At 53.6% G+C, this 25881-nt stretch overlaps 1 protein-coding gene across 1 annotated transcript; it reads left to right on the forward strand.

Moving 5' to 3' along the window:
* The first annotated feature begins 660 nt into the window (after positions 1-660).
* On the forward strand, positions 661-3063 carry LOC119878037 (melanoma-associated antigen 10-like). Its single transcript, XM_038586632.1, has 3 exons — positions 661-694; positions 1251-1344; positions 1507-3063. The coding sequence occupies exon 3, from the start codon at positions 1528-1530 to the stop codon at positions 2530-2532; it is 1005 nt and encodes a 334-aa protein (XP_038442560.1). The 5' UTR covers positions 661-694; positions 1251-1344; positions 1507-1527; the 3' UTR covers positions 2533-3063.
* The last annotated feature ends 22818 nt before the right edge of the window (positions 3064-25881 follow it).

Consider the following 25881-nt stretch of genomic DNA (forward strand, 5'->3'; position numbering starts at 1 on the left):
GCCCTCAGTGGAATGCTCACTTGTCCCTGGGGCGGGTGGGCGGCAGGAAGGTGGGCTGAACTGGGGTTGGTATGATCTTGGTGTGAGGGGCACATGTCCTCTATGGGAGGATGGGGGCCCGGAGGAAGAGCAGGCCCTGGCAGGATAATCCTGAGGACACTCTCAGGAGCCTGAGGGCATGAACCCCCAGGACACAGGAGCCGGGCAACAGGCCAGCCCTTCTTGATCTTGCTGGGAGTCTGGGGGGTTTGTGTTTGTGATCTGCCTGGATGGGGACACAGGACATGACAGGGTACCTCCTCCTATTCCTCTCCCAATTCTGATGGAGGTGAGGACCCCACTGGGAGAGGTCCCATTAAGAGCTTGTGGGCAAGCCCACCTGGGGGGTAGACGCCCAGGACTCTCAGAGCCTGCCAGAAGTCAGTGTGAGGACCCCCACCCACCCCACATTGAGGGGGTGAGTGACTCCTAAGCCAGCCCTCAGGCACAGAAGGGGATGGTTCAGAAATCTTGGTACCCTCCCTGGTAGCCCTGGGAAGGGAAACCGGGGTGGGGCCTGTCCCAAGGAGCCCCTCCTCCTCTACAGATCCCTGGGCTCAGGGAGGGGAGGGCCAGGGCCTGAGGGTCTACTCAGATCAGCAGATGAAGCGGGTGCCTAGCCCTGGCCCTGGTCCAGGACCTGGCGGGGGTCAAGGTGAGAAATGAGGGGATGCCTCCCACAACAGGATCCCTAGGGACCAGGCCGCCCCGACTGCTTGTGTGGGCCATGGGGAGAGGCAGGACGGGTGGGCTGACTGATTTCTCTGGACTTTGGCTGGTGAGGGGTCGTGTCAGGGGCCCTTGAAAGGAAGGGCAAGGAGGGTGGCATCAGGGCTAGCTGGGGAGTCTTCCCAGGGTTATATGGGGTCCAGGTGAAGAGCGAGAGATGCCCCATCCTAGCCCAGATGGAAGCAGGAGCTGGGCCATCCCTTGTGCATGATCCAAGAGGAGTCCTGGAGACTTTGGCAGGTGTGGCCAGGGCTGGGCACCTGGCTTCCTCCTGTGCAGGGTCGGGGCCCTGTGTTCCTGCAAGGACATTTGGCCTGAGAAGGACAGGGCCGGGGCAGACCCTTGAGAGGCCCAGGCGGGGACCGTCCCTCCTGGACTGCAAGGGACATCCCAGAGTGGGAGCCAGCCGTCCTGTCCACACTGGGCCCCAGGGCTGGGCTGGCAGTCTGCATCCTGAGGACCCTCCTCCTTCCCTCGTGCAGGGACTTCAGGAACTGGCAGCGGAGGCCTCGGTCTGAGGCGCGGGTCCCTCAGGACACAGAGCAGAGGAGGCACGGGCCAGAGCCACTTGTCCAGGTGAGGTGCACGCTCTCTCTGAGCCTGATGTCAGTGGCTCTCCCAGCCCAGCACAGGGGAGCCCTCTGCAGGGGAGCCCGGCACAGCCCCCTGTCAGCCTTGGCACCTCGGGGTATCTTGGCCGGGCTGCCCCCTGACAAGCTCTCCCTCCTCTCTCTTCAGGTTCAGCCTGAATCTGACATCATGCCCCTAGGGAAGAGCAGCGAGCTTTCGAAGAAGGGAGAAGACCTAGAGGAGGCCCAGGGCCTGGTGGATGCCCAGCTGTCTGGGGCTGAGGAGGAGGAGGAAGGGGAGGAGGAGGCTCCACCTCCCCCCTCTACCCCATCTCCCCCATACCACCTATCTCATCTCTCTCTATCCTCCTCCTCCTCCTCTTCCTGGTCCTCCTCGTCTTCCCCTTCCTTGTCCTCTGGCATGGTCTTTGCCCCCCCAGAGGAGGGGTCTGCTGCTCCAGGGGCCCTAAGTGATCCCCAGGGCTCTCAGAGTGCCGAAACCTCCCCAAGTGGTGGGGCAGTTGGTGTCCTTGGCCAGCCCGAGCCTCCTGGCCCCAGTGGCCCAGGGGAGGCAGGAGACGAGGAGCCTTTGGTGGAGGGCAGTTTTCGAATGAAGACAGCTGCACTGGTGATGTTCCTACTCCTCAAGTATCGCACCAAGCAGCCCACCAGCAAGGCAGAGATGCTGGAGGTCTTCACCCCAGAATACCAGGACGACTTCCCCGCCATCTTGACCCAAGCATCCATCTGGTTGCGGCTGGTCTTTGGCCTAGATGTGATTGAAGTAGATCCCAGCCAGCACTCCTACATCCTCAACCCCATCCTGGGCCTCACCTGGGATGGGATGCTGAGCGATCAGTGGGGCCTGCCCAAGACCGGCCTCCTGGGGCTGGTCCTGGGGTTGATCCTCCTGCAGGATGGGTGTGTCCCCGAGGAGGAGGTGTGGGAGGCTCTGGGGGTCATAGGGGTGTACGATGGCCAAGAACACATCGTCTATGGGGAGCCCAGGGACCTCCTCACCAACGTCTGGGTGCAGGAAGGCTACCTGGAGCGCCGGCAGGTGGCGGGCAGCGACCCTGCCCGCAACGAGTTCCTGTGGGGGCCCAGGGCCTCCGAGGAAACCAGCAAGTTGCAGGTCATGATCTACATGCTCCAGGTCGGTAGCAACAACCTGGGGTCCTCCCTGGTCCTGTGAGAAAAGATTCTGAGAGAAGGAAGAGGGGACCGCAGCTCCAGGGGCAGCCAGGCCCTTTCCAAGCTTTTTTGGGGCTGGCATGAAGGGAGGCTTCTGGGTGCTTCCTCCCCGTGTTGTCTGGTTGGGTGTGTAAAGAGGAAGACCTGGGCATTCTCAGGATTTAAGTGCCAGGGCAGGTAGGGGGAAAGCAGGTCCAAGAGCCTCTCTGGGGGCCTGGATTCTGCGATGACCCCGACATTCAGAGTTTGGTTTCTGTGAGGAAGCTCCCCATGTTTGTTCCTTGAGATAGAAGGTTCCCGCAGCCCAGTGTGTGAGTGACACACACCCTGTCATGTTCGTACTTCCCCTGTTCAAGATTTAAGTGTTCTGTCATGTCCTGGAAACAAGTTAGGAGACCCTCCCTCCTTGTTTGGGTTCTGAATGAAATCACAGGGCAATGGCGATGGAATCTATTGGAAAGGCCAAGAGTGGAGCAGGCAAGTGTTGGAGTGTGGAAATAGGAAAATAAACCTTGTTCACTTTTGCTTCTTACCCTTGCCGTGTGCCACTTTTTCCATAGTAAAGTCGATGTGTGCTCCTACATTCATTTGGATTTTCAGGAATGGGAAAGAAGGGTCCTGTCTAATGCCGAGGATCCCTGCCGGCAGCTCCCTCAGGGCCACACAGCGGCTGAGCTCTGCTCCCTGCAAGGCCCTGTGTGTGAGCAGTGAGGTCACGAGGGGCCTTTGGTCACGCCGTCTTCGGGGACTGTGTCAAGCAACCAGTGTCCCGAAGGAATGCGGTGAGGGTGCCCTGAGACCTGCACTAGCCCTCCAACCCTGAGCTTTTCCTGGAATTGTGGGAGTTTTGAGTTGCCCCCAGTGGGGCAAGAAGCCTGCCCCAGCGTCAAGGCCATTGAATCCTATGTGGTCTGGGAGGGTCGTGTGCAGACAGCTCATTCTGCTCAGTTTCTCTTTGGTTCCCCTTGCTCTCCCATCCTGGGATATGTCACGGGAACAGGAAATTCTTAGGGCAGGGGGTGTGGTGGTGGATGTTACAGTAATGCTGGACCTTGTCCCAACCGCTAACGGTCCTCAGTCACCAGTGGTCCCGTGTGCCGGTCTCTCCTGAAATGGGGCAGTGCAGGTGGCAGTGCATCAGGGGAAAGAGCACATTGTCAGCCCGTGGAGATTTTCGAGTTTCCTGCCACGGGAAGTGCAGCAAGGTGCTAGGGTTGAGGAGGGATCGCTCCCCTGAACCACTAGCCACGTGAGTGTGCAAAGTAGTGACAATCAGTTGTGATCCTGCCTTGGAAGCACCCGCCCCACAGCCAGTGGGCACTTGGGATCATTCTGTAGACGAGCCTCTGTGCCCCACAGAGAGGGCTGGTGGGCAGTCCTTCCTGCCACATGACCCTCGGGTCCCTGAAACCTGGCCATTAATCCCCTCAGGTCCCACACGAGGCTCATTCAGGAGGCTGGCAGCCTGCAGCCTGATGGCCAGGTCGGGATTGGGGCATCCTGCTCCTGGGGCCCAGCCCCCCACGGCCCCTGCTGCCCGCCATGCCCTGTCTCTCCTGACCATGGCCTCAGCCTGAAGACCTTGGGGCTTGGTCCTGTCTCTCAACTGCCAACCGCTCTCTCCCTAGTGCTGCTGCTCACAGGCACTCATCTTGCTGTGAGGGTCCCCAGATGGGGATCCCCTGTCTGCCTACCTGTGCTCCTGGGGGTGCTGACCAGGCCACGCCCGTGGTGCACATCCTAGGGGCCAGTAAAGGACACTCCTAGCCTGGTGACCATGGTGACTGTGCCTGGTGGTTTTTGTCAGAGAACTTCTGGGTCATAGCCACTGCTCCGTGAAGCTGATGTCCTCATGAAGGCCCCTGCCAGGTTGGCTTCCTGAGGTTGAGCCAGGGAGGGAGTGTGGACTTCTCAGGCATCCCCAGAGCCGCCTTGGACCCTAGGGTCCTGAAACGGGCTGTTTGAGCAGAAGAAAGTGTAGTGGGTGACGGCGGTGGTCACCGGGATGCTCCCCCACACTGCACAGGCCACAGGCTCACATGAGGATTTTGCAGGCAGCCGAGCAGGAGGGCCTTTGGTCCCCAGGATGCAGGCTGTGCAGAAGATTGGCTGCCCCACGAGAGGGGGAAGGAGGAGTACCCGTCATCCTGAGGCTGGTGGCCTTGGCACAAGTCCCAGGAGCAGGCCCTTTGGGACAGTCGCGGCTGGATGCGGGGACCCTGCAAGGTGTCCTGGGAGGGAATTGACTGCTGGGGCCCAGGGTTTGATCCAGGCCACCATGGACTGCTGGTGCACAGTACTCAGGATGCCCGAGCACCAGCACGAGGGTCCTTGGAGAGGAGCATTTCCGAGGTGCCAAGTCCTGTCCCACAATGTCTGCCTTACACACAGCGGCCAGGTATCTGGCAGTTGTCACCAGGCCACAGGGGATTATGCACGAGGTCCCCTGTCCTCTGCATGAAGTCCTAACATTCTCCTAATGCCCTAATTGGTGCTCTGACAGCCTGGCAGGAGGCGCCTTGGCGGCGGTCCTGCTCCTCAGGACCCCCGAGCCCAGCGATGGCCAAGCCTGCTCTGAATGCACACCCCTGGCAGGGCTCTGAACTGTTTTCTGGCCTCTACCTGCCTGTCTTGTGTGACAAATACCGCTGGCACCTGCCCTAGGGTCATTCCTGGGACTGTCCTGGGTCTCCCTGCCTGTACTCAGGCCCGGAGCTGGCCAAGCCACACTGGCCCCGCCCCCAGAGAGAGGGGGTGTGCCAAGAATCCCCAGGACCGTCCCCTGTGTGGATGCAGTTCACTTCCTGAGACCCCCTGGGTGGAGTATTGACCTGCTGGCCTGCTGGGTGCCTATGTACAGCTTCTCCAGGGCAGTGAGCCTGCAGGACGACATGGGGCCCCAGTCAGTTGGTAGAGAAGGGGCCAGAATGGGGCAGAGTCAAGTCTGAATGCCAGGGCGACCCTCGAGGAGTCACAGCTCCTCCCGCCCCGTATGTGTGCGATCCTCTCCCTCCTCACACACTCGGTCCTGCCTCCACACGGCCCCGGGGCCTCCCATCCAAGTAGGAATGACGGTGACCCCGAGGCGCTAAGAGACCGTGTGGGTGGCAGCCTGTATTAGGCTGCTGGTGGCATCGGTGCCCGGCACTCCCACGGTCCCCCAATCATGGGACGTGGAGTGTTGGTACGATGTCCTCCCCAGAGGACAGCTGGACTCCTACTGATGGCAGGGAAGACCCTGAGGCCCAAGCCACCAGGCTTCACCCTTGGCAGGTGCTCAGCAGAACGGGGCATTGTACGGATCCCCCTGCCCCCGATGGATGCTCCGCAAGGCTGACCCTGTGCACAGTCACATGGGTCACACGGTCACAATGGTGACACGGGCATAGTCTCCCTGCAAGGTCAAACATTGCTGTGCGTTGGGCACAGTGACGCCCGGACATACAAGGCCCGGTCCACAACGGCATCCACAGACCCCGCGGTCGTTAGCGTGTGTCTAGGTCTGCTATCCCCGGGTGTGGAGATTGGGAACCAGGCAACGCTCGTCTTCTGATCCCCCGGCCTAGGACGGAGGGAGGTCCTGCTCTCCCGCTGAGGATGTGTTACCCAGGCCCGTTCCCCTCCCAGGTCACAAGTGAGCAAACTTGGTACCTATTGCCTGGAGCCGGCTAGCATGACTGTCTGGCCCCTGGACGGGACACGGAGAGTCCCGTGGGCTGGGCCAGCCTCTAACATCCCTGGGCTTCCTGTCCTGCTGAGGACACTCTGCCCAGAGCTCTGGGAGCACCGTTTGGTCCAGCTGAAGGCTGTGTGGACGACGCCTGCACCACTGCATTGCCAGGGATGTTCTAATGCCTCCTTCCCTGGACGGGCCCCTCCTGAGCATCTGGTTTATTCCAGGTTGCAGGGACACAACTAATCAGCAGGTGGCTCATGGGGTGCTGAACTGGGTCCTCAAGACGCCCCGGCTGAGGACAGCACCCGCCCAGCACCCGTCAGCCAGGGCAGGGCCGGAGGAGACCTTGCTGTCCGTGGGCTCTTCGGACAAGGCCTCAGAGGCCAGGCAGGGCCCGCGGGGGATTCTTCCACTGGTGAGGTTGGCGAGGAGCTCTGTGCAGATGCAGGCGGCAGAGACACCTCTGTGCCGGGAAGGCCCCTTGGGACCCCCACGTGGAAGCTGCCAAGGACCTGGGCCCCGAGGATGCCCCTGTGGCAGTCCGGCTGTGCAGGAGCAAGGTGGGTTGTCACCTGGCCAGGGCCTATGTGGAGGGAATGTGTCCTGAGTTGTGCGCGATGCGGAGGAGGCCAGAGTGGAAGCGGGGTCTGGCAACGAGCCGCCTGGGGGACAGAAGGCTGGAGTCACCCTGCGGATCCTTACGTGTCCTGCCGCCCTGTCCATGTGTGTGTTGGCTTCGGCTCTTGCTTTTTAATACGTGTTCATCATCCATTGAGTTCTGTACATTTCCGTGGACTAGATGTCGGAGAGTCTCGTGTGCACAGAAAGTGTGCTCGCCTTGCACAGAGTCTCCGGACCCTGCCGCCCCTGTTCCCCTGGTACTAGCATTGCAGATCTTGGGTCAGCGAGTTACGACTCGAGAGCTCTCTTCCTTGGGATAGTATGAGCTCAAGGTCACCAGGTCCTCAGATTGCCTCCGTTTTCTGCTTGCTGCGCATGTTTCCATTCCAGCATCCCGTCCAGGGTGCCCCACCCCAGTGGGTGGTCGCGGCGTCTCCCTAAGCCTCCCCTTGGCTGCGGGAGTCTCTTGGATGCTGGTGTTGATGAGCTTGCCATTTCTGAGAAGTCTAGTCGCAGGCGCGGTAGGATGTCTGTCACCTGGGGTTGGAGAGATTTCTCCAGGCTTAGAGGGAGGCTGCAGCTTCTGGAGAGGAAGAGCACAGAGGAAAAGTGCATTTGTAGCACGCAGTCGGGAGGGTGAGGACAGATTAGGAGGAGGGTTTGCCTCTGTCCATGTTGACCTTGACCTTGTGGGGGAGGCAGAGGAGGTCAGGTGTCCCCAATGCAAAGTGACTCTTGGGCGTGCCTCTTCCACATTGTCCTGTGTGGCAGGAGGTCACCGCACAGCTCACCTCTGGGGTGAGGGACGATGCTCCCCCTCTTTGAGGGCAGAGTATCTACCCTGGTTCTCCAGAGTGTTCCCGTAGGGCAAATTTGTCTACTCCCATACAATTTTTCCTTTCCCATTCCATCACGTACTTCTCTCACTAGGGACTCAGGATGTTTCTTTGAGTTGTAGGTTACATTCCTAAATGACTTTATTTGGTCGGTCAGCTGCTCCCGCGTCACTCTTTGGAGGGTGTCTCAGTTTCCCTTTGATGAACAATGTAGTTGGATTGGAGTTTTGTTTTGTTTATTGGTTTTTGGTTTCTTTGTAACCAGGTCCCTACTTGGAGGCACCACAAGATGCTCCAGATGCTCCAGGCTCCTTGGGAAATTAGAATATATGGATTTCTAGATTTCTAGATCTGTGTCTATATTATGTCTGACTCTCTCTCCATCTCTGTCTTTTTCTCCATTGCACAGGTGTCTGCCCCCGCTTCCTGACACAGGCTCCTCAAGCCCTTGTCCATGTGGGTGCTAGGAGGCTCTTTTGCCCTACCATGTAATCCTTGACCTGTGCTTTGACACAGGGCTCCTAAGCCCTTGTCAGCTCCCAAGCTATAGGAGCACGAGGGGCACCTCTTGTCCTAACCAGGGGCCCCGAGGGGGGCTCCGGATGACCCCGGATGGGGATTGCTCACCAGAGAGACTAACCATGATTAGACGGTTGGAACGTTCAGCCCCATCCCACCATTCTCCAGAGCATGGGAGGCCCGGACAAGCAATCAATAATCAGTCATGACAGCATGAGGAAGCCTCCATGAAATCCCAATATTAATGGGGTTTGGGGGCTTCCAGGCTTCCTCTACATTCCAGGAGAGTGGTGCCACCCAAGTCCTCAGGCACAGGTGGGCCTGTGCTCGGGATCCTCCCAGACCTCCCCTCAGTGTTGTCTTCACCTGGCCACTCCTGCCCTCTACTAGAAGAGTAAACATGTTCCTCTGAGTTCCTTGAGCTGTTCTAACAAACAGTCAGCTCCACGATGGGAGGGCCGAGGGAACCTCTGATTTGTAGCCCTCTCAGGCAGAGCCGTGGGGAACCTGAGGACCTGCTCCCTGGGACTGGCATCGACGTTGGGTGACGGTCTTGTGGGCCTGAGCCCCTGATCCAAGGGGTGTGGTGCTGTCTCCGGGTAGAGAGTGTGGGAAGTGAACCAATAGTGGAATCGGGACACCCAGCTGGTGTTGCAGAGAATCGCTTGGTGCGAGGGGTGGGGGAGGGAAAGCCCACAGAAGTGTTAGATGTGTTTGGGGTGTGGCCAGGGTGTTGGGATAGAAGACAAGAACGTGTGGGGAACGTGACGTTCTTTTAGACTTTAGAGTGTTGTCAGTGCGGCAGGAGAGAAAGAGAGGGCAGGGGAGAAGAGCGGAGGTCAGAGGCTTAGCACCCCCGTGGTCTGGCGGGTGTAACACGGTCTCTGACAAGGGCAGTGGACACCCTGGTCTCCCTTGGACAGGATCCCCTTTGCGTACCGTTTGACCCAGCCTCACTGTTGTCTCCATTCCCTTCACTCCTTCAAGTCACTGCGAGGCTTTAGAAATGTGGTCAGTGTTCCTCTGTCCGGGCTGGAAACAGAAAGTCTCTTCGCCCATCGGGCCCCTGGGAGCCCTTAGGGGCCTGGGATACTTGTTTTCTGCGTCCGTTATGATGGGGTGTAGCCGTGATTAGTTGGGGCCGCAGACAGCGGCTCACAAACCAGGAGAGGTCATTTCTCTCTCAAGTGGAAGCCACAGGTAGCTCAGGGCTGGTTTGCTGGTTCTGTTCATCCACCGAGTGCTTTGGAATCCTGAGTCCTTCTGGCTTCTTGCCTTTGTTTTCTCTTTAAGATTGCATCCATGTATTCATGAGAGACAAATACACACACACACACACACAGAGAGAGAGAGAGAGAGCCAGAGGGAGAAGGAGAGGGAGAGGGAGAGGGAGAGGGAGAGGGAGAGGGAGAGGGAGAGGGAGAGGGAGAGGGAGAGGGAGAAGCAGGCTCCCCGAAGGTACACTCTCGTATGTGGGCTCTCTCTCTTTAGACAAGTGCGTGACACCGGAGTGCCACAGGGACAGGGTGGCACCGAATGGTTTCAGTGTCCTAATATATCCCCGGCCTTCCTCCATCGGGTCTTTGCCTGAACCCATGGCACTAGCCCATCTTGTCAACCCTTTTTGTCATTCAACTTATTCCAGATGCCACACGCCGGGATCCACAGGGGTGCACGACTGATTGGGAGTAATTCGAATGCTCTTTCTCTCTTGGTGAGTCTAGCTAAAGGTGGTTCACGTCTCTTGATCTTTTCAGAGAACAAACATTTGTTCACCTCAATCTTTTGTATTTCCTTTGTCTTTGTATGGCGTTTATGTGGGGCTGCAATGTCAGAGCTGTGCTCCCCCAACGGAGCCAGCCGGGCACCCTGTTGTCTCTCTGTTCTGTTTCACCTCTGTGCATTCTGTTCTCACTCACTCCCTTCCTTGTGCCTGGGGCTAGGTGTGTGGGGTTTGTGTTTGTGTTGTTGGGCCTTTATAGCTGGAGAATTCTCCGGGCTGCTTTGGCCTCAACCCATAAGTTTCAACACGCTTGCTGAAGTTTTTGTTCATTTCAAAGCATTTACCAGTTTCCTGTTGACTCCCGGGATGTCCACTGGTCATTGTTAGGGACCGAATCGCCGTGCCTCCCAGATTCACGTGTTGCCACCATACGCCCGCACCTCTGAGTGTGTGTGTTGCTGGACTTTGGGCCTCCCAAGTGCTGACGGGGTTCGGGCGGAGCCAGTGAACGTGACCTCTAAAGCCATATGGCTGGTGTCCTCAGGAAGAGTAGGTGGGGACGTGGGGAAGGGGACAGCGCCTACAGCATGCACACAAGCAGGGGGCCCATATGCAGAGGCAGCAAGAGCGGGGCCACCCATGGGAGGAACAGAGAGGTCGCGACCCTGCCAGCACCATACTTCGACTCCCGGGCTTCAGAACTGGGAAGGAACCCATAACTTTTGTCCTGGCAGCCAGGGCACATGCGCTTGGGCATGTGGGAGTGGGCTGCTTGACTTCCAGCTCTTTGAAAACTCGCACGTGGGCTCCGAGGGTCGAAGACCGCGCTCCTTCCTCCTTGGCCAGGAAACATCCGCTGTGTGACATTGGGGACAGGTGGTCACAACTGTTTTCCGGGCCCCGGGTCTTCTGGTGCTAAGCGAGGCGTGGGTTCCCCTCTTGAGCTCTGGGCTGCTTGGGCTCTGCTGTGTGGGAAGCTGGCTGAGTCCCCCAGCTCCTCATGTTCTTGCAGGTCTGGAGGCTCCAAGTCCAAGAACCAGGGGTTACACATTTGGTTTCCGGGGTGGGCAAGCCTCTCGTCCCGGCTTGGAGAAGGCCTTCATGTCGATGGGTCCCTCCTGTGGCCTCGCCTCTTTGTGCAGGTGTGGCGGGGAGGTAGATGTTCACGTATCCTTTGCTTTTCCTGCAGACGCTAGTGCTGCTGGATTAGGGCCGATGACCCACATGGCCTCGGTCACCCACCTCCCTCCCTAGGGTCCCTCTTGGCACATCCAGTGGCCCTGGGGCTTAGGGCTACACCAGAGCAATTTGGAAGAGGACTCAGCTTGGTCCCTCACACAGGGTGGGGATGCCTCCCGGTTCTATCAGTTTCTATCGGGAGCCATCTGTCCTTCCCAACTTTGGTCTGTGCGAGGTCATTTTGGGGCTCTGCTAGGTTTCCCGGGAGGTCTCCACCCCACTAGCTGTGGGACTGTGACCAGCAGGAGTGGGCAATGCCAACAGGACTGACCTGGGGCTAGTTTAGCTCCTCTGGTGGACGTACCAAACTTAGTACCTAGGCTCATGCCCCCCACCGCTGAGCTCAGCCCTCGCTGTCCCGCCAAACTCGGGAAAGACACGGAGTCCAGACCAGGGTGGGAGACATAGGAGGGGCCTCCGGCCTCCCCGTGGCCATCCACAGGGGGTCCGGGAAAGCTGAGGCTGCCTCTGGCCTAGTCTCGGGTCGAACCCCACGAGGACCCTCCTGTTGGAGGTCTGGAGCCCCCACTTCCCTCGTTGTGCCCCCGTGCATCCTGGGTGCCGGAGGAGTAGGGACTCCCGAAGAGCAGCTTGGCCTTTTTGCCAGGACCACCCTGGGGAGGAGGAGGCTCCTTTGCCCGGAGCGTTGGGGAGCACAGTGGGCCTGGCCCTCCGGGGACCTGGCAGTGAGGTCCATCCCAGCAAAATGGCCCCCCGACCATTTCTGAGGACCTGTGCTGGGCCGAAGGTGGTAGCCCGGAGTGTGTCCCTGCACCTTGGATCGTGCCACTGACCTGCTAGAGCCGGAGAAATGGATGAGACGCTGGCGGGGCCTCTCTGACATTTACCTGCCAGACCGTGGTGCATACTTCCCCACAGAGGCCTTCTTCCTGAAGGTTATTTCCAAACCCCGCCGCTGTCCCTCCCACCCCAGCGAGAGCCCAGCACCCGAGCCCCAGTCGGCTTCCGTCCCCACAGGCCAAGCCCCTTTGGTGTCCCAGCCTGCTGTGGCTGCTGGCAAGATCCGCCGCTGATGTAGCTGATGCACCGGGAATGGACCAGGTGAGGAACCTCAGCACCTGGCCTCGGACTTCTCTAGGGCCTGCAGCCACAGCCGGAGGCCCGGGGTCGTGAGTTCAGCCACTGGGCCACAGAATGCAAGCAGCCCCCTAGCCAGAGACATGCCACTTTGCCCGAGCATCGTCCACATGGTAGCATCACGTCCCCTGAAGGCCCAGCAGGCCACTGGTCACAGGAAGTCCAGCCACCTTTCTGGAGGACCAAGAATAGGATTCCCGTGGGCCTGCGGCTCCCACAGGCCCAGTGCTGAGCCCCAGCGGGGCGGGCAAATCCATGCTAATTGGGAAGTTTGGAGGAGAAGGCACTAGTAGGCAGACTGGAGAACTAGTGACAGGGTGGGCAGGGGCAGCTGGCTCTGCCATGTAGCTCCGGCCAGGGTACCCTGGCATCACCCGCTTCCCTCTCAGCTGGGTAGGGGGACGGGTTTAGGCAAAGCAACACCAAACAAACTCTGTGCAGATGCTCCGGAGGGTTCTGGAGAAAACTCCTTGCACCTCCCCGCCCGTGGGCTTAACCTGAATCTCCAGCCCCAGGTGTCTGGCTTTTGCGAGTGGCCTGGATCAGGAAGTGGTTTTCCTTTCAGGGAAGGACGTGTACGAATAATTCTTCCCCTGCCAGAGTGTAGAGATGAGGCCCGAAATCGGATTGGTGGGCCCACTCCACGGACCTCTGTCCTCTGTGGGGAGGGAGGCTCTCGGAGGCAGCGCAGGCTCCTTCCCCATCTTTGTCATAACCCACTCGTGGGATGGGGCGCTGAGGGCTGTCCCTAGCAGTGGGTTGTGACGGCCTCCACGGGGCTTGAGGGAGGAAGAGCCACAGAGCTCCTGCTCCTAAGCTCACTGCCACGCCATCCTGGCCTAGAGGATTTTCTGTCTTTGCTCCCTTGCACAACCCCAACTTGGGCCCCACGTTCCGCAGGATGCCAGCTGCACTAGCTGTGTGCGAATGACGGATCTCGTGCTTTCTAACTCTTTTGGTGTAATAGAGATATTGTGCTTCTGTGTCTTGTGTATGTTGATCAAAGTCCCTCGATCCTGCGCTGGGCTCTCAGGGACATGGGCAACCCCAGGGATAAGTCGGCAGCAGCTCCAGGTCTGCAGGGCAGGAATGCTTTGTGCTTTCTCAGCAGGGAGAACGAGTATGTGGAGTGCGTAGCCTACACAATGACCTCGTTTTTGCCAATTAGAGCTGGCTTTTCTGCCATAGTGTTGTCTTGAACCCCTCGACTTGCAGTGTTCCACGGGAGACGCCAGGTCTTAAGTCAGTTGCGCCATGACGTGACCTCCCCCCACTGGAGGATGGGAAATTGGTCTGAACAGGAAGAGCTGGAACAGGAGGCAGGGTTAGGAGAGGCCCCACTGGTGGACAGGTGCCGGGGGAGGCCGGGATGAGTCAAGGGTTGTCCAGATGTGTAACCTGGGATTCCTGATCCAGACTTCTAGGCCTGGGGCATGGGCCTCACTTTACATACCAGACCCATCCTTTGCTGGGTTGGGCCGGGCCGACCTCGCACAACAGGGCGTTTGTGTGTGTGTGTGTGCCCGTGTGTGTGCGTGTGGGGGCATGCACGTGTGTTTTAAACATGAGTTGGTGAGGATAGGTTATGGATAGTAACCCTGGGCCCAAGTCGATCTGCCCGGGGATGGGGGTAGGAAGCAAAGACTGTCTTAACCTTAGCAATTCTGGGCTTTTCCTGGCTTCCAGAGAGACTATAAGGCACGGCTACTTTGCGGCGCCCAGAGCCAGAGTCCTGTCCTGCTGCAGCAGTGATTAGGGTTGTGGTAGTGAAAGAATAAAAGGAGGTTTTCCTCACCGTGCGGCCAGATCGCCACAAACCTACCTCACTGTGTTCAAATGGGACACATGACCCGGAACGCGTTGTGGGGTGCATGTTTGCCCCTGGGTCCCGGTCTCCCCTGCTGCAGCCCCCTCTCGTGACCGCATTTGTCTGGGTTTTGTAGGACTTCATGCATGGCTGACTGTGTGATTGCTAGGTGGCCTGGTTTGTGTCAATATAATGAGTTGCTCTTCTCCATGTTCTTTTTGGTCTATATTGTTGACACACTTATTTTTGCATCAAGAAAACTAGCCAAAGCATCTTCCAGAAAAGAGTCTGTGCCAGGAAAAGAATCTGGAAACAGCTCGGTGACACTTCTTGATGTGTGGCAGCCTCGCACCAAACTTTCTTTCATGTTCCCTTCCTGGCTTTCCCTTTTTGGGCCAGGACTTGGGTCCTAAAGTCTTTGCTCCTACCGTACCCCTCTTCTATCCCCCCTGCCAAGAAAAGCACCACATTCTGAAGAAGCAAAGAACACTTCCTCCCTCCTTCCCAATCTCCTGTGTGGAGACCATTCCTTGGTGTGACCCATACTAATACACTTGTATTTGCATGGAGCGAACCTACTTTCATCTCTGGTCTGACAGTAGAGGGAAGCAGAAGCAATGACGAGAGACTTGCATGTACACAGGAGGTGCGGAAGACCCAGAAAGGGGAGCTGAAGGTATACTTAGGTCACACAGGAACTTTTACGGAGGTGCTAGAAGCTTCTGTCTACATGGCCACAAGGCCCTTTAACAGGTGATGGGCACATCCCACCTCCTTCCCCTCTGGTGGTCACCAGTTTGTCCTCTGTTTTTATGAGTCCATCTTGGTTTTTTCTTGGTTTATTCATTGGTTTTGTTCTTTAGATTCCTCATAAACGTGAAGCCATACAGTTCGGAACTAGTATACTACCCGTCGAAATAATTCACTACTCTTTTCATCAGTATTCATGATACTTGACATTATTAAAAGATTTCTTTCTGATATTACCCAAGCCCTAAATAGCTATACCTTCTTGCAAAAAAAAAAATAAAGAAGAAAAACATAATAAAAACCCGTGCAGCCCAGAAGTGAATGGAGGGATCATTCTAGCCCCTGCCCACTCTCCCAGAGGAGGTAATAGCCATGGATAACCATTCGGTTCTTCTACATTCTGCCTTTCTTTGTCACTCCCCACCCCCTTTATCTCCCACATACGAGATGCTGTTACTTTTCTTCTTATTCAATGGGGTTCTACCTGGAATTTCAGGGAGCCAGGAAGGAATTCAGATGCGACATGAAAACCTCCCAAGGAAGCTCAGGAACCCAGTCTCGTCCCTTCCTGCGCCTTTGCATGGGCAGTGCTCAGAGAGGGATGGGGCTTAAGAGTCTGAATAGATGGTTTTGAGCTCCTTTGGTGAGATCCTTTGATAAAAGGTGCTATATGAAGTTTAAAGACTATTTTTAAGAGTCGGAAAGCACTGAGCATTTGCATAGAGGACAGAGGAGGAAAGAGGCCCGCACTTCTGCCTGTCCCACTGCGCTTCATTGCATACTTCTTGGCTTCCAACTCCCTCTCAGGGTGGCAACCTGCAAGGTCACTGTTGTCCGGACCCTTGGAGTACTCGGGAGAGCAGCAGAGTCCTCGCACAGAAGCACGGTTCAGAAGCACTGGAGACGTGTTCCCTTACCTATGGAAAGTCCAAAGCCTATCTCAGTGGTCCTGTTACTGCTTCTAGAAAGTTCCCAAGCAGGAGTGTGGAGGAGGGATTGCAAGAGCCTATCTCAGTGGTCCTGTCAGGGCTTCTAGAAAGTTCCCCAGCAGGAGTGTAGAGCAGGGATTGCAAGAGCCTGAGAGAGGAGACCAGTTAGAAGACAAGAAATGATCAAGGCCTGAATGCAGACAATGCCCAAGGGAGGAAGAGAGCTAGAGATGTTTCTGAGGTAGAATTGGTGGACCCTGACGACTGAGTGAGGTGGAGACACAGGGACTGAGGCGGGTAGGGAAGACGAGAGGGGACCAAAGCTAATACTGTACTGTTTAGCCTAGCAGTGTACGAGGCCCCTGGTGTCATTCAAACTCAGTGACTGTCACTGGACAGACCTGGGCTCCCGGATGCCAGCATTACCAGGCTGCTGGCATTGCCACCTTGATTTCCCCTTTCTCCCATCCCGCACCTTGACATGGGCAGATCTATCCAAGGGCCGGGCCCATGGGCAAAGCTCATAAAGTGGTAGCCTCTTTGTATCTCCTGCGCTTTCACCTGTAGGTTTGGTCTCTGTAGGGGCCACCTGGCTTCGTTCTCGTGTGCTGAGGACGTCCGTGCTCGCCCGCCAACAGGGTCTGCACAACGTTTGTGGCATCCTGGTTAGAAGACGGGTGGAAGTCTGTTCACAGAGTCAGCCCTGCCCAGCTCTCCAGGCCACAGCTGCCTCCGCCTGCCCACCGCTCCTGCAGTTTACAGAGCAGCGCCCGAACACTGCACGAGCCCGTGTCCCAGCCTTGGGCTCTGAGATGGACTATGCGCCATCTCTTCCTTCCAACCCTGCCTCAAGGATGAACTCATGCCTTTCAGTAGTCCACGGGGGGTCTGAGTCCCCGAAGCAGGTGGGTCGGGGCAGAACCTCGGCTGGCCCGCCCGGGCGCTCTTTACTGCAACGTGGTGATCCGAGACTGGCCCCAACCAACCACTGTCCGTCGGTGCGCCTTCCAGGAAGGTCCCCAGCAGGGTGGCTGATGGGGATCCCGCGTGTTGGGGGGGCGGCGGCGCTCCTGACACCACATTCCAGAGCAATGGGCAGGTGTGTTGCAGCGGCCTTCGGGAGACCCCTGCTCTCCAATCTTGCCCTGAGCCACGTGGCAGGCATTACGCGCATGGAGAAGCCGCGTGGCTGCCAATTCTCCTGCCCTGTCACTGATCGGAATCCCAGGTGAGCTGCAGCTGTCGCACACACAAGCAAACTTCCGAAGCAGAAGGGGGTGTAGGTTAAACATGAGGAGGAGTATTCTGAAAGGAGACTGTCACCTACATGTTTGGAATCCTCCTGGTCACTGTCAGCATCGTCTTACCCTACCTCAGTAACTTGTGAGCCGCTGGGGGAGGTAAGGCTCAGAGTCAGACACCAGGCGCAGAAAAGTGGGAAGGCTGATCTCTCCTCCTCAGGACTCTTGGGGTTGGTTTAGTTTCCTAAGATCTTATTCATTCCTGAAAGACAGGCAGAGACACAGGCAGAGGGAGAAACAGACTCCTCGCAGAGGGCCTGATGCAGGACTCAACCCCAGTTCACGCCCTGAGCAGAAGGCACACACTCCACCATAGAGGCCCCAGGCGCCCTGGGACTTTAGAGTGTTGTCAGTGAGGCAGGAGAGAAAGAGAGGGCAGGGGAGAAGAGCGGAGGTCAGAGGCTTAGCACCCCCGTGGTCTGGCGGATGTAACACGGTCTCTGGCAAGGTGAGCAGACACCCCGGTCTCCCTGGGATAGGACCCCCTTTGCGCTCCATTTGACCCAGCCTCACTGTTGACTCCATTCCCTTCATTCCCTCAAGTCACTGCGAAGCTTTAGAAATGTGGTCAGTGTTCCTCTGTCCGGGCTGGAAACAAAGTCTGTTAGCCCGTCGGGCCCCTGGGAGCCCTTAGGGGCCTGGGATACTTGTTTTCTGCGTCCATTGTGATGGGGTGTAGCCGTGATTAGTTGGGGCCGCAGACAGTGGCTCACAGACCAGGAGAGGTCATTTCTCTCTCAGGTGGAAGCCACAGGTAGATAGCTCAGGGCTGGTTTGCTGGTTCTGTTCGTCCACCGAGTGCTTTGGAATCCTGAGTCCTTCTGGCTTCTTGCTTTGTTTTCTTTTTAAGATTTCATCTATCCATGAGAGACAAATGCACACACACACACACACACACACAGAGAGAGAGAGAGCTAGAGGGAGAGGGAGAGGGAGAGGGAGAAGGAGAGGGACAGGCGGAGGGAGAGGGAGAGGGGGAGACACCGGCAGAGACAGAAGCAGGCTCCATGCAGGGAGCCCAATGTGGGACTTGATCTCCGCTCTCCAGGATCACAACCTGGCCTGAAGGTGGCCCTAAAAGCCTGAGCCACCAGGACTGCCCGTCTTCTTTCCTCCACCATACATCAGCAGGGTTCCCAAGGTTCCCACAGGGTCCAAGCTGCTGTTCCAGCTCCTGCCATCCTGTAAGCATCCAAGCCAAGAGGAGTGAGGAGCAACTGAAGAAGCAGGTTAAAGGGCACAGGCCACAGGCTCTTCAGGGAAGGCAGCCACACGTTTTCCCGAGACACTTTCATGACACCAGTGTCTGCTTGGCCAGAGCTTAGTCCCATGGCGACAGTTAACTTACAGGAAGCTGAAAGGGAAGGCTCGAGATTATGGAAGAGGAGGAAAGTGGCTCTTACGGGGCAGTGCAGAGTGTCTCCATCTTAACAATTGCCCCCAAGCAATGATGAAGTTCTCCATGATTCTGCTGCACTGTCTCTGTAAGACGAGGTTGTGGTGGCCGTGTCCAATTTGGAAATACTGTCACACTGCCCCTACAATGACTTTTTGCAGAGGTGGGGCTGGTAAAAATTTGCTGCTCTTCGTTGCTTCTCTAGGATTTAGTAATACAATCTCTTTCTTTTTCCTTTTAAGATTTATTTATTTATTTGAGAGAGAGTGAGACAGTGAGAACATGAGTGGGGGTAGGGGCAGAGAGAAAGGTAGAGAGAGAATCCCAAGTAGGGACCACACCCAGCACTGCCGCCTGACACAGGGCTTGATCCCACAACCCCAGAATCATGACCTGAGCCAAAATAAATACTCATACGCTCAATTGACTGATTCACCCAGGTGCCCCAGGAATGCAATTTCTTGCAGCATCATCGTTTAATCTTTAAAAGTGTGATTTGGGGATCCCTGGGTGGCTCAGCAGTTTAGAGCCTGCCTTTGGCCCAGGGCATGAACCCAGAGTCCTGGGATCGAGTCCCATATCGGCCTCCTTGCATGGGGCCTGCTTCTCTCTCTGTCTCTGTCTCTCATTTAAATAAATAGAATCTTTAAAAAAAATAAATGTATTATTTATGAATATTTCCTCTTAGGGAACTTTGGAACTTCAGTCAGTCGATCATGGGCTCTTAGCTCCAAGCTTCCATCCCCCATCCCAAGCCACATTTCATCCTTCCTGCCTGTCTCAGAGAAGGGGCTGCCCTAACCTGTTGGCAGTAATCCTGCCTCTGTGCCCTGGTTCAAAGATCTGCCAACCTCTCGAGGGACCTCCATGACAAAATTTTTTTTTAATTTCATATCTTGAACCTTCTTATATTTCTGTGCACCTTTCTGCCAAATCACATATTTTTCTCCCTGGCCCGTACGTGTTTTCTTTCTCCTCCATCTTCTGCTTTGTTCACAGCTTCTGCTGCATCACTGCTCCTCAGTCCGTTGCATTTAATATTTCTACCATTTATATATAATATAGGTGAATTACCTGAAGAGAATAGATAATTGGAAACTATTGGAAAGAAATTAAGATGCAATGAGTTTTGACTATTCATCACCCTTGTGTCCAGTGTATTTTATTTCATTATGACTGGCTCCACCAATTCTCATGGGGTCTTGGTCCAATTACTATTGGAGGATGTCACCGAGGGCGTGACTTCCAGTTTACTCGTGAGCTGGACCCCAGTGATGGGAGGTTCCTCACCTCCTCCACTCTCTTTGGACTGTGCATTCTGCTTACCTTCCCTGCTCCTAGAAGCTGCCAAAGGACGTAGCCCCAAGATACCGCATGGTTTTGTGACCATCTGGATGGTAGTCGTGAATGAACCCAGTTAAGGCTTCTAGATAAACTCTTAGGATTCTGGAGGGCAGATGTAGAGATCGACTCATCTTGCAGCCACCCAAGACAAGACTCATATATAAGTTCCCATGTTTATTAAACCTGCTATCTCCTGATCTGGAGTGGCCTGCATCTTTCTTTGATCTCTCCCTGCCCTCTATATATGGGACCCAGTTTCAGATTATACCCAAGAATCTCCTGGAAAGGTTACAAACAATTACCTAAACTCATGGCTCTTAGTTTGCTCATCTCTTAGATTGGTCTAGGGATATTCCCAACCTCTTAGGTTTTCAGGGAGGATGCCTGCTTTCAACTCCTGTTACCAAGCTTGCTTCCCCCAAAGGCTGCTTTCTGGTCTTCCCTGACTCCTGGTTCCTAGGCCCTTTCCCAGGGCTAACTACTCTTTGCCTATCCTTCAGCCTGCCACCCCAGCCTTCTGTCCTTTTATGTCCTGGTTCTTTGGATTCTGATCAGACCTCTCCACACTGCCATGCCCCAGCCTCTTGTAATAATAGGCAGCACAGACACTTATAGTGGCTTTTGCCTCCGAATTGTCACCCCATTAATTTCTTCAGCTATAATTTCTTCAGACTTTTTATAATTATAGTAAATACGAACCAAGCAGTCTCTCTGTGCCAGGCACCATTCCAACTACTTTACCTGTTAATCATCACAACATACCAAAGAGTAATATTAAAAGTTTAAAAAGCATACTTTCCTAGTGAAGCCATGTGGTGCCGAGTGTTCTTTTTGTAGAAAAGGATTTGATTAAAAAAAAAAAGAAAGAAAAAAAAAAACAAGGTGTCTGATCAGTAATTCAATTTTTTACTTGTTATATAGGTCTATTCCGACTTGCTTCTTGAGTCAGTGTTGGTTTTCTGTGTCTTCTAGGAAACTACATTTTATACATGCCATCTCCTTTCTCAGCATACAGTTATTCATAGTATTTCCATCTAATCCTTTTTTAATAAAGGTTTTTTTTTTAATTTTTATTTATTTATGATAGTCACAGAGAGAGAGAGAGAGAGAGGCAGAGACATAGGCAGAGGGAGAAGCAGGCTCCATGCACCAGGAGCCCGACGTGGGATTCAATCCCGGGTCTCCAGGATCGCGCCCTGGGCCAAAGGCAGGCGCCAAACTGCTGCGCCACCCAGGGATCCCTATCTAATCCTTTTTATTTATATATTGTCTACTCTTTCATTCTTGATTTGAATAATTTGACACTTCTCTTTTCTTGAATGATCTGACTATAGGTTTGCCGAATGTGTACTGTTAGATTTCTCAGTCACTAGCTGGTCCTTGCTTTGAGAAGTGTGTGGTCCTGGATAAAACTCATTGCTTACTCATTGACCAGTGGCCATCCTTAGAAGATTGTGACTTTGGCTATATCGTAAAGACATATCCCTTAGAAGCTAATAGAGACTATCAGCTAATCACAATATTTAAGGCAGGGCACCAAGTTGTTTCTTGAAGGGGGAATCTTATAGTCAATGACTGGATTCCCCCTATGCCTTAGGGACTGTGGCTTAGCACTGTTGAAATGTGGGTAGGGTACCTGGGTGGCTCAATGGTTGAGCGTCTGCCTTCGGCTCAGGTTGTGATCCCGTGGTCCGGGAATCGAGTCCCGCATGAGGCTCACCACTCAGCAGGGAGTCTGCTTCTCCCTCTGCCTATGTCACTGCCTCTCTCTGTATCTCTCATGAATAAATAAATATAATCTTTAAAACAAATAAAAAAAGAAATGCGGCTATAGCAGCATTGCTGTTCCTGCCTTAAAGGCACCCAATCCACACACTCCCAAATGACAGAAATTCAAGTTTTTGAGTAGGAGACGGCATCTCATTCCTATACCCCAATAGGAGAACAAACTTCATTTTTTATTAACAATATTTTTATTTAGGTATAATTCACATAACTAAATCCACCCCGTTAAAATATGTAATTTAGTGATTTTAGTATATTCACAGGATTTTAAAAGCATCACCACTGTCTCAGTCCAGAATATTTTCATTACCCCAAAAAGAGTCATTCCCTTTTAAGGAATGACTTAAATGACTTCCATAGCCATTAGGAATCATTCCCTTTTACCCACAAACTCTGACAGTAATTGATCTGCATTCTACGTCTGTGTATTTGCCTGTTTGGGGGACTTTAACTTAGCACAATATTTGAAAGTTTGTTCCATGTGGAAGCAAGTATCAGTACCTCCTTTTTTATCTTAAGTGTTTAGTTCATTCCTTTTTTAATAATAAATTTATATTTATTGGTGTTTACTTTGCCAACATACAGAATAACACCCTGTGCTCATTCCGTCAAGTGCCCCCCTCAGTGCCCGCCACCCAGTCACCCCCACTCCCCGCCCTCCTCCTGTTCCACCACCCCTAGTTCGTTTCCCAGTGTTATGAGTCTTTCATATTCTGTCTCTCTTTCTGATATTTCCTACCCATTTCTTCTCCCTTCCCCTCCATTCCGTTTCACTACTGTTTATGTTCCCCATATGAATGAGACCATATAATGTTTGTCCTTTTCCGATTGACTTATTTCACTCAGCATAATACCCTCTAGTTCCATCCACGTCGAAGCAAGTGGTGGGTATTTGTCATTTCTAATGGCTGAGTTCATTCCTTTTGAATGCATGAGTAGTAGGTCATTGTATGACATAGTATGACATTTTGTTTACCCATCTGTTGATGTACACTTAGGTTGTTTCCACATTCAGGGTATTATGAAACACTGCTGTGAATATTCAGGCACACAATTTTGTGTGGACGTGTGTTTCAGGTCTCTTGCGTATCTATGTAGGAATAGAATTGTTAGGTTAAATGATAACTTTGTGTTTAAATTTCTTAGGATCTTTCTAAGTGTTTTTCTTTTTTTTTTAATTTTTTTTATTTATTTATGATAGTCACAGAGAGAGAGAGAGAGGCAGAGACATAGGCAGAGGGAGAAGCAGGCTCCATGCACAGGGAGCCCGATGTGGGATTCGATCCCGGGTCTCCAGGATCGCGCCCTGGGCCAAAGGCAGGCGCTAAACCGCTGCGCCACCCAGGGATCCCCTCTAAGTGTTTTTCATAGTAGCTTCATGCTTTTACATTTACATGGGCTCAATCAAAAGCCAGAATCTAAGCCTATTGTGCCTTGTTACTTGCTTTAGCAAATGAGATCATCTCCATGACCCTTTGTATAAATTGAAAAGTTCTAGTAAGAGGTTGCTATTTTCATCGTGATGACAACAATATACGTATCCTGCAGTAAGTCGGTATGGTCATGGACAACCAAAATGCCCGGGCTGCTTTAGGGCTGCAGTGAGAAAATGCCTGTGATCCCTACACTGATGAACAGTGCCGTGTGATGATGCCAGAAGCTGCTCCAGACATGAAGGGATTTTATTAGAACTGGCCACTGGATGGTGGCAAAGGGCGATATTTGACAGATGTAAGAGTGCCCTCTGGAGCCTTGGGGGATCTAAGGGAGGACTTCAGGGCCGGCCCCAAAGATGACAGTAACTACAATACCATGTGTTGCAGGATGCCAGGGGCTTCAGGTTCACCAGAGCTCTATGAAGTACAAGTTTTACCCCCACTTTACAAACTTTCTGTTACTTGACTGACTTTATACTGAGGCCATACGTGAGTGTCGAGTGAGACCAGGATTTGCAACTTTAACGAGTACTCATTTGGCATTTACAATGTGCCAGGACTGTTGTATGTGCTCTACATGGATTACTTGACTTTGTCCTCCTGACGGCCCCATTAGCTAGGTACAAATGTTATGCATGGTTTATAGATAAGGTAACTGAGGCACAGTGAGGTCAGGAGCTTCCTCAAGATCCCAAAGATGGGGAGTGGCAGTCAGGATTCAAACCCCGGCACCTGGGTGTAGAGCCCCTGCTCTCAGCCATGTACTTGGCTGTGTCCTTTATATCTGAGTCTGATTAAATAAACTATTCTCTCTCAGAAGTAAACACATTTGTAATTACAAATTGTTGTTGTTGAGAAGGACGGGGCAAGATGGTGGAAGAGTAGGGTCCCCAAGTCCCCTGTCCCCACCAACTTACATAGATAACTTTCAAATCATACTGAAAACCTATGATATAGGCCTGACATTTAAAAAGAGAACAGCGGCAACACTATAGAGAGACAAGTTTGCAATTCTAACAGGGTAAGAAAACGGAAAAAAAATGAATAAATAAAAAAGAATCCATTGGGGGACTGGCCTCCAGAGGAGCTGGGCTAAGGGAGGCGGTGAAAGACCCTGGGACATGAAAGCCCAGTTCCAGAGAAGCAGGAACTTTAACAATATTCCCTGATGGAAAGGCGTTCGCAGGGAACACGTGGAGGATCCCAGGAGGTGCAGTGGAGCCGCCAGGTTCCCGGGGTCACTGAGGAAGTGCGCCCCAGGAGGAGACCACCCCACACCCCGCAGGCCGAGCGGGTTAAATGGCAGGAGTGTGCACTTGTCGGGGCATTGGGAGCAGCTCAGGAGGTGGCTCCACACAGAGGGGGCTGTGCGGCACTGGGAGCAGGATTCCAGCAGCGCAGGTCCTGGAGCCCAGGGCAACGGGGGACACAGCCCAGGATCCTGCACTCCCGCCAGGACAGGCAGAGGCCGGGAGGGGCCAGGATAGCAGGGATGGTCCTACCTGCTGGTGCCCCTGAGCTGTGCTGGTCAGCGCCTCCAATCCCGGGAGCATCCAGTCCAGTGCAGACTGGGAGCTGTGGTTGTTACTGTGGGAACTGACACCAGGGCTGGAGAGCTGGCCACAGCCAGTGTGTTTGCTACTCCTGGTGTCACCTGTGACTGGGAGTGTCGGGTCGGTCAGTGGACAGAGTCCTCATCGGGTCAACAGCTCCAACTGAGCCATGCTCCTGGCAGGGGGCACGGCCGCTCCCCCAGGTACACACACCTGAGAATCAGCACAGCAGGCTCCTCCTCAGAAGACCAGCTGAAGAAACAGGGGAAGAGCAAGTTCTTGACCCAGTAGCGCTGGAAAGCTCCAGGGCAAGTCGAGGGATGTACAGTATACAGAACCACAGGATACCCTGGCTTGTTGTTTTTTTGTTTGTTTTTTTTTTTTGTTTGCTTGCTTGCTTGATTTGTTTCTTTGTTTTTATTTTTTCTCTTTTTTTTCTTCCTTTTTCCAACGCAACTCATTTTTAGCCACCGTGCACTGAGCAAAATGACTAGAAAGAAGAACTCACCACAAAAGAAAGAATCAGAAACAGTACCCTCCCCCACAGAGTTACAGTATTTGGATTACAATTTGATGTCAGAAAGCCCATTCAGAAGCACAATGATAAAGCTATGGTGGCTCTGGAAAAAGCATGAAGGATTCAAGAGACTTCATGTCTGCAGAATTTAGATCTAATCAGACTGAAAATTAAAAATCAATGAAATGGGATGTAATCGAAAGTGGAGGTCCTAACGACTAGGGTTAAAATGAGGTAGAAGAACGAGCGAGTAACAAAGAAGACAAGGTGATGGCATGGAAGGAAGCTGAGTAAAAAATAAAAAACAATTAAAAGATCATGAGGAAAGGTTAAGGGAAATAAAAGACAGTCTCAGAAGGAAAAATCTACCTTTAATTGGGGTTCCAGAGGGCACTGAGAGGGACAGAGGACCAGAAAGTGTATTTGAACAAATCATAGCTGAGAATTTCCCTAACTTGGGGAGGGAAACAGGCATTCAAATCCAGGAGATAGAGAGATCCCCCCTTAAAATCAATAAAAACTGTTCAAGACCTCCATATTTAATAGTGAAACTTGCAAATTCCAAAGATAAAGCAAAAATCCTTAAAGCAAGTGATGCAGAGCATTTTCTCATGTGCATGTTGGCCATGTCTATGTCTTCCTCTGTGAGATTTCTCTTCATGTCTTTTGCCCATTTCATGATTGGATTGTTTGTTTCTTAGGTGTTGAGTTAAATAAGTTCTTTATAGATCTTGGAAACTAGCCCTTTATCTGATACGTCATTTGCAAATATCTTCTCCCATTCTGTAGGTTGTCTTAGTTTTGTTGACTGTATCCTTTG

Source organism: Canis lupus, chromosome X (assembly GCF_011100685.1).
Source record: "Canis lupus familiaris isolate Mischka breed German Shepherd chromosome X, alternate assembly UU_Cfam_GSD_1.0, whole genome shotgun sequence".
NCBI classification, from domain to species: domain Eukaryota; kingdom Metazoa; phylum Chordata; class Mammalia; order Carnivora; family Canidae; genus Canis; species Canis lupus.